General features: G+C 37.6%; 1 protein-coding gene across 3 annotated transcripts; it reads right to left on the reverse strand.

The window, feature by feature from the left end:
- Positions 1-394: 394 nt before the first annotated feature.
- On the reverse strand, positions 395-8,379 carry LOC145441649 (ERO1-like protein beta). Of its 3 annotated transcripts, none has more exons than XM_080319562.1 (14): positions 7,077-8,366; positions 5,966-6,085; positions 5,819-5,905; positions 5,601-5,707; positions 5,048-5,121; positions 4,866-4,986; positions 4,490-4,551; positions 3,714-3,776; positions 3,081-3,173; positions 2,884-3,026; positions 2,530-2,633; positions 2,314-2,464; positions 1,517-1,626; positions 395-929 (listed from the first exon to the last, which is right to left on the reverse strand). In XM_080319562.1, exons 1-14 carry the CDS (start codon positions 7,176-7,178, stop codon positions 830-832), a joined length of 1,437 nt encoding a protein of 478 aa, XP_080175688.1. In that variant the 5' UTR covers positions 7,179-8,366; the 3' UTR covers positions 395-829. The 3 variants fall into 3 exon arrangements, with proteins under 3 accessions (XP_080175688.1, XP_080175689.1, XP_080175687.1); XM_080319561.1 differs by lacking the exon at positions 395-929 and adding an exon at positions 948-1,173 and having other exon boundaries at positions 7,077-8,375; XM_080319563.1 differs by lacking the exons at positions 395-929; positions 3,714-3,776 and adding an exon at positions 946-1,173 and having other exon boundaries at positions 7,077-8,379.
- Positions 8,380-9,071: the final 692 nt, after the last annotated feature.

Here is a 9,071-nt window from a genome sequence, read left to right on the forward strand (position 1 = left end):
GAGTTCTAACATATTCATCTTTTCGCTGGCAATTTGTAGGGTTGGCCCTGATTAATTTCATTTCTTTCGTGAGGCTGAGCTGCTTTCATTTCCTAGCATTTTCTGAAAAGTGTGATTAAGCCATCTTTTGCAATTGATGTAGTTTTGGCCCAATGTAATCACTATATAGAGTTTTAACATCAATTTGCACCTAGTGGCTGTTCTTCCTCGTCCAAATCAACTCTCAAGTCCTCAAAACAAGTTCTCAACTTGTACAGAGACAAATTCAATAACCTCTGATATTATTCAATAACCTCTGATATTAGTTATTTTACTCATAAGTGCTATCGTCACGACAACAGCGAATAAAATAGTAACTTTCGAAGTTACAAATAGCCTAAGCCTACATACACGCTTGATAGAAGATAAACTTTTATTGAGCTCTGAAAGAAGAGAAAATTAACCACTCTGCATGACAGGCCACAACATCCGAAAGCAACAAACACGGTTCACAAAATCTAAAGCAACAAACACGGTTCAAACTTAATGGGGCTGACATAAAATCATGTTCACAGATTGTAAAATTACCATGTCGGCATATTGACCAAGTATTATATACCTGGAACAGATAAAATATATCTACTTCATTACATGCAAGCAAGTCTATATCGCAGCACCCTCTCGCATACATTATTACAGAGAATCCAATCATTGCAAAACGTGCCAGTAGAAGCAGCTCGAAAAAATAAAGTTGAGCATCAAGTACGTCATGCATGGCGGCTGGGAGGTATGATTTTGTGTATATGTAGTATTGGTCATGAAAACGTTATGCATATAGAATTAATACACGCTACAATTCATCCGGTTTTGCGACGGGCCTTGTCTTCCTCTGATCATTTTCGAGTAGGAGATTTCGGAAGGTGTCAAGGTGCTTTATGCTGGCCGACAGTCTAAAATGAGATGACAGTATAAGTACAATTGACACCTAGTAAGTAATCCTTCAAGCTTGTTCTAGACTTTTCCCATTGCCTAATATCTCACTCGAATCCAAGAATACATATCCTTTCTGCGCTACAATAACTGTCAAGCACCATACCTTCACCAATTACACAAACATTCGCAATACGCCTATTATACATCCTCTTACCTAACATCTCACGGAATACCTCAAGTGTCTTCATGCTGTAAGAAAGCCTGTTCAAAAGTGTAATATTGGCATTATCTGAAATAGCAAGCGTTTATGGGAAAAGGAGCGTTTTTCACTTTCTGACCATACCGTACAGATAAGATTGGATCCAAAATAGAATATAAGAATCATTATGTGTGTCAATGCAATATTGCATTAGGATTGTTAAGATTTTACATCTAACGAGTGACACCTTGATGCTGCTATACTTATCTTCTGCGACTGTCTTCAGGTCTCTAATCATACTGGACCAAGATGCCTTGACTTCGTTTGGTCTTATCAAATAGTGGAAAACCTAACCTAGCAAATGAATTTATGAGAATTCATGATTACAAAGCCAAATTTTCTTACTTTGAAAATCCATTTATCAATGACACAACTTCCTGTCTTCTGAGACGAAACTTGCTAGTGTAGTTTCCAGAGCTGAATAATATCTTCAGGGCTGTACCGAGTCCTTGAGTCTGCACGGTAAGAGTATCAAATTTGAAACTGGCAGAAACGGAGAAACGAGACTTGGCTGGCATGGGGTGGGGTAAATGAGCTTTCCGGGCTTGTTGTGACGAGGTCAAATTGTACCAATAGGCCACTTAGGTCCGGGATGGATATGTTTAATTGCCTGGAAGTAGCCATCAATTTTCATTTGAACTATACTGGCGACCGAGTCATTGTGATATATTATTTAGAGCTAACTTCGGGGGAGTCATAATAAAGAGTCTTAATTTCAAATTTGTGGGGTTGATCGTGTCTCACAGTCTTCTAGTCGTAGATTTAGTTGATGATGATTGAAAAGTCTCCTAAATGGATAGAAAAAGAGATGTTATAACTTTTATAGGGTCGCAGTTTCGAGTCGGAATTCCCTTCATGAAAGAGTCAGAAGCAGCCAGACTCAGCACTTGAGCTGACTGAGTTCTGAGTTGCAGTCGACTGGACGTCGCAATTTCAGATTCTATGTAGTCACAGCTCGATGTCGCAATTTCAGATTCTATGTAGTCACAGCTCGATGTCGCAATTTCAAATAGTACACTGCGATTTCCTGAGTGTCATATTTTGAATTAGAAGACGTTGATGTTGTATTTATACATCAATACAGATTTTATACAAGAACAGAAAGCTAGGTTCAGTTGCTCATGTACAAAGCAAATCAGTACCTGCAGCTTCCCCCAAAGTCTACATTTTTCGCAGGTGACGCAGTCGATGATCCTTGTGATATTTCGAAATCTCTCGCGGAACTCTCTCTTTAGCGAGACGGAATTTTTATCTTGGAAAAGTATTCCTTCGTCAAAGTGCATCGGAAACTCACTGCAATGAAGGGAAGACATTGAACTAAAATCTGCAACATTCGTTTGTAACACGTAAACACTCACTTGGTAGCGGATAATAGATTTAGTAACATCTTCTTTGTCTTATAATCTTTCTTGGCATTGCCAGTATATAAAGAAATATTGTTGCTTTCAAAATAGGTAGCAACCTGGGCAAAAAAGAATTATCGATCAGTACCCAATAAAGGTTTTCAATGTTGCAAAAATCATATTAAAAATTAAGGTGCGTAAGCGCAAGTGGCCATCGTTCTTTCAAAACTGTATCTAACCTTCGATAGTGCTCTTAATTCAAGTAAATAAATGAAATATAGATTTTTCAGGTGTGAAGTTCCTTCGCCGTATTAAAAATTAAGGTGCGTAAGCGCAAGTGGCCATCGTTCTTCCAAAACTGTATCTAACCTTCGATAGTGCTCTTAATTCAAGTAAATAAATGAAATATAGATTTTTCAGGCGTGAAGTTCCTTCGCCGTCTGTTTTCACAGGGTCGAAACGTCTCTGAAATTCTTGAAGATTCGGGCCCCAGTATTCTTCGCCCCACCCATCTGGACAGAAGAACACGTGAGAATGTAATCAATTATTCATAAGATAATACCGACCTTTGAACAAATAGTCCGAACAAAGATGTATATTAATGCTGGAATGCAAGCCCGATATTACTCGGTAAAACACACGCTTTTCAAGGCACATTCCTGTGAATACAAAAAGTATCAGCTAATGAGTAATAGGTTTATATCAGAGAGTTTGGACATTGCAGTTCATACATGTCCGTTGCAGAAGAAAGCCAAATCCAAAATGTACACATAAAGCAATATTTTCTACCCACATTTTGCTATGCATAAACCCTCTAACACCAAGGCTCTATTACAGGGTATTTTCAGTACCCAACGAGGTGACGATCAGCAGATGCGTCAGACAAACACAAGCTTTAGAATGCTGTCAACAGCAGGTGTGACACTGTAACAGGTGTATGATAGAAAAATATTTTACAATGAACTTCCCACAACTACGAATAAATATATTTCACATACCCGTTGCAAATTACAAACATTGCTGTTCAAAACAGTACACTTTTCAATTCACAACAGTAGCCCAATTTGCTACAGTAGTTAACACTTTATTTGCCATTACTATCGTGTTTTCAATTCACAAATCCGGATTCATGAACACCCCCGCACGCACATAATGATAGAAACCGAAATAATCGCGTCCGGGAATGTAGTTTCAATTACCTTGTAAGCTTGTACTTGATGAGACAGAGTCGAAGAATGAAGAGCGACTACTCTCGTCAGCAGCTAAACACCAAAACACACATCTAAACTACATACTACACAGAGCAACATGATGAGAGGTCAATAGTGGGGATTAAACGAAGTCAAAAAGGATCTCCAACAAGTCTCAAGTAATAAATTCACAGACGATGTGTTATAGCAGATGGACTTCATATCAATGCCATTATGACAACTGCCATTCAATTTACAAGCATGAGTATGAATGACTGGGTACCAATACATTTCCTGGTTTGTAGACCGGGAATATATAACACATCCGTTAAATGGGAACGTGCAGTAATAGCAGTTGCCCGCTTTACTGATTCAAGTGAATTGTACTTTGTAATTCAAGGACTATGGAGCAATGCATCTCATCACCACAACAACACCACTAACACTACTTTCTAGGCTACTGATTCACCAATATCAATCACAACCAGCATACTAGGTTTAGAGTGACATGGTTTTGAAACAACACTAATACCAAGTCTCTTTTCAATTAAGGCACTATTTGCCGGTGTTACAATATCTTAATTTACAGGACTATGTACATGTGCAACAGTCTACACTTGAAGTATCAGTGATTTATAACATGACTCAAAACATGAAGTACCAGTTGAAAGTTTAACAATAAAAAATTGATGCGACTTTAATCCGATTGGAAATATCTTTTCAATTTCACGTCAGCTGTGAAACGAATTTTCCCGTCATCCTTGAACCAAAATACATGTACAAACCTCTGTTAAAAGGATGGGTGTTGACAAAGGGACTCGGACGCTTTTTCGTCATCGATTCGGATCTAAATAGAAAGGCTCGCGATAAGGAGCATCCACTATCTAATACAAATAAACGCAATGAGACATAACAGATTGGGTAAACATACTACTTCTATCTTGTCATCATACGTCACGAATCTTAACAAAATGATGTGGCTCTTATTGGCAACCAGGAAGTCTTACATGCAAAATACGGCAACGCATCGCAGCAACATAAATGGCTAGTAAACAACCTATACAAAGTCGAGTTGTCATAGCAAAAATTTGTCAGCAACTGTTTGTGTAAAGACGCAAGCAGCCAGAAAAAAAGCTGGCTACATTCAAAAGGAGTATTTACGGAAAACAGTTTTCTTCATAAATAGCCTTCCATATTCTCCACGCAAGCGGCCCCTGATACCCGGTGAATCTTTCAGGATTGTTGAGCAGATCCACATAATTCAAATCGACCGAGTTGTCATCTGTAAGAAGTGATACAATTAAGCATGCGCCGTGTCATGGAACAAAAAAGAATCATGGTACCGTCCCAATCGCAAAAATTGTCTTCAACATCGTCGTATCTGTCCCATTTATCCAAGGAGTCCAGGGTGATATTACTGTGAGCAAAAACATCAAAATCTAAATATTCGTGGAAGATTGAGTTGCTCTGCATATTCGTGAGGAAGTATCAGCGTGGCATACATCCGAGTCATGTAATTAGGCACTATGACAAACGACTAGAACTGAGTATAACACATTGCATGCAACAGACACAGGAAACATTGCAATAGTTCATTTTACGGATGTAAAGTGAACATAACTGAGCTTGGCTGTGTATAAACGGAATAACAGCGACACTTTGAAGCTTACTGCAAGGAAGCGTTTTCAAACTCGAATTACAGGATATCATGATTTCACGAACTGTTGACTAAATATCATAGCATAAGAAATGTATCACAGTAAAATATACGGATGCTTCACAATCAGAAGAAAAGTATACAAATTATTATTTCACATTGTGGTGTTCATTATCCATTATCCGTAACTAGAAACATTTTCAAAACTTGAAACCACACAATATTGTGTTGATGCATACCTGAGAGTACTGTTAACATATCCCAGTTCCTGTGATTGTTCGCAAGCAGTCAACGATTCATGATACTTGTTATAATTCCCGGCTCGCATTCCGATGGGCAATTCATGCTAAATAGACGAGTAATCAGGGATTTTTGTGTAATTCGACGATTGTAGCCTGAGTAATCCCATTTTGATAAAGATGATAGGCAGACACGAGTGTTCATTATCTTTAATTACCTCGTCACATAGCTTGACACCACAGCTCTCAGATCCGCAAAGACCAACATCACCGTTCCATAAGAAGCATGGCTTGAAAAGATTTACCTGAGAACAACAGCAATGGAAAAGAATGCCAGATCCTTCTCAATACAATCCAAATGTTACCTTGTAGTAACGAAAAAAGTCTCTCTTCACCAATTTTGAAATCAATGGGAACACGGTCTTTGTGTTGAATTTCTCGAGGGTTTCAATGTCACACAAACAGTCGTCCACTAACCCCGAGAGCTGAAAAAGAGGATATACTCGTTGCTCAATAATGCAATCAAATTATAGTCATATCATAATTGCCTAGAGTGTATACGAAAACAACGCATGTAGCCTACATAATGTAACATAGAGTTATAGGAAACTTATAACACTCTTGTCCATTATACGAGTTTGAGAGGTAATATTACCATGACCAACAACAGAAAGAATGAAAGCAGAATGTGTAATTACAATAGGCCAGGCGTACCCGACATTAACAGGAATATAACCTCGAGTCGAAATCTATGCCACGTGTCATGATTTAATTACAACTCTCGACTATATCAATTAAATATATAAATAAATAAATATAATAAAGTATAGTTTGCATTATAGCCTACTCTGTACTTGCAATTCATATCATATCATATAGAACATAAAATGGAGATGAGGAGCTAACATTGAACAACCATTTAACTCCCATATACAAGGCTAGAGTGATGTATAGAGCAGAATTGGATAAATTACATTAACTCAGGTTAATTACAATTACAATTGCTACCTTGCATGTTTCAATTACATTACAACTACTCTGTGCTAAAAATATCAAATTACAAGTACAATTACTGTTAAACATGTAATGGATTAATAAAAACCCGCAACACCAATATCAACATGAAGAACAATTTATTTTTACATTTATAAATTTTGACATGTTCACGGGAAACAGTTATTGGTGTCACGGTGAACATTGGTTGGTTGTCGATCGTAAAACGAAGAAGCACCATTATTTTATGTTGCGCTTGTCATGTCTCAACAAAAATGTACTGAAATTAATTGTAATTTAGCAAAAAATTTATCAAATTACAATTACACAAAATAAAAATGCTTCAATTACAATTGCATGAAAAATGTAATAAATTACATTCAGCTCAATTACAAATTACAATTGATCCAACTCTGGTATAGAGTGACACATTTTTAATAGTGCCCGCTCTAAAACAACATCGCAGAAGCATTACACTCTTACCTGGCAGAAGCATTTCTGCGGCCCGTACTCCTCTGAAACGTCCCAAAGTAAAGCAAAAGTCAGAACTGTGCAAACGGTGCAATACGCCACTCTCCTGTACATTAGGCCTAGAGTGAGCCAATGCCTAGTGTATGACAAGCAGATTCACCACTTCATTGGATAATGATAGAGCTTGCAGAATGAGGCAATTGCATGTGTGCGCTTGCTCCTGATGAAAACTATATCTAATAACAATATAAATGCTTTATCCAAAATTTTAACGTCTGTTAACACATTTTACAACTAATGCACATCGAACAGGATTATTAGACACAATTTTTATTTTCAGTACATATACTAAACTATACCAGGGCTGGGCATACATTTTAGGTGATGGGTCACATTTATGTATGCCCATCTTTTAGTGGGCCACATAAATTCAGTGGTTGCCAGTAACAAAGTACTTGTGTTTTTGTAAAGTAGTTTGGTTTACTTACACATCTTTAAGTAGTGCTTTCAATGTGTAAGAGTTTTTGTACTCAAACTGAATAATTTTGACCGAAGGCAATAGCCAATAGGCATATATTTATGTAGCCTAATATCTATATCCCTGCTTTTTTCCATTCTATAGATTTTGAGCAAGAAGTAGTGTGTTAAGATTTTCCATTTAGCGAGGCCAATCATCAGATCAACAAGGCGACGTAAGAAGAGATTAACAGAGCCTTATTTGGCTAAACTCATCTACACAAAATGACCTAACAAAGGCAATATTTTAGCAGTTGCTCCGGACATCATTTATAAACATTATCTTTTTTCATGAAAAAGGAAATAAGGTATACGAAACAGTGGCAACTGGCAGACCACTTGCAATTCAAAGCTTTTCATTGTTCATCATAAAGTAATCAAATACCCGTCAAAAAGGCAGTAATCAAATACGTCAAAAAGGCAACAACAGTCAGCGTTCAATCATTATTTGTTTATTTATTATTCATAATTTCAATATATTTTAGCCCACTCCATGCCCTGTACTGGTGCCTACTACTGTACTACGGTCAGTGCCATTAATATATAGAACGCACAAAGATAACCACCGTTCCAAAACAATAAATACAAATTACTTCGTATACACGTATGGTATATGACTGAAGATTTACCGCATTTGTTCAATATTCTCGTTCATACTATCAGCCAGCTCGATAGACCGTACTTGGTCATTTCACTTGTTTCGAGATCCTCCTATCTGTTCGACACATGGAATTGCAATGCTTATTGTGAGCTGATGAAAATAATAGAGAAACGGGTCATTATTATTATGAGCAACGAGCATGCATCCTTCCTTACTCAATCTACTCAACGCTGAACCCTGACGTATATTTTTAAAGTACCTGAGGCGTGACATATAAACTGGCGATATCGGCGGTGTCAACGATGTCAACATGTACTTTAGCTAACGTTGCTAGTTACGTTGTAAATTGCAATGCTTTGGTGGTGAAATCGATAATTATAATTCCCCGTGTCATTGCATAATGTCACAATATACTACCATAGCCATAGCTATGATACTACTGTCAGGATTTAGGGTGAAATTTGGCGCTGACTTGATTAGTGTTGGGTTACAAGTCTGAGGGCGAGATTACTACATTCCAATCGGACGACCAACGGCTATGACATGACTTCGCCTACCAGCACATGTACAATGTACGTACATTCATTCTCATTGTTTGTCCTTTTGATGCTATCTTCTGTTGCTTTTGAATGCAGTTCGCATGCCTCTCTTTACATGTTCTTTATTCGTAGTTGGTGGACAAGGAGGATTGGAAGACTTTTCAAGGTTGTTTCTACCCATTCCTTTCTCTTTTTACTTCGAAATCTTGTGGTGTTTTAAAATGACGAAAATTAATAATCGGAACTCTCTCAGACCAGGGGATCAGGGGTTATGTTAGCGGAGGTGGATTTGAAGCAGAGAAGGAGTTCATTTCCAAGGTTTAGGCTTTATGGTTTAGGTTTGAGGCTGAG

This window comes from Botryllus schlosseri, chromosome 6, assembly GCF_051294905.1.
Source record: "Botryllus schlosseri isolate E-star chromosome 6, Bs_hap1, whole genome shotgun sequence".
Lineage (NCBI taxonomy): Eukaryota > Metazoa > Chordata > Ascidiacea > Stolidobranchia > Styelidae > Botryllus > Botryllus schlosseri.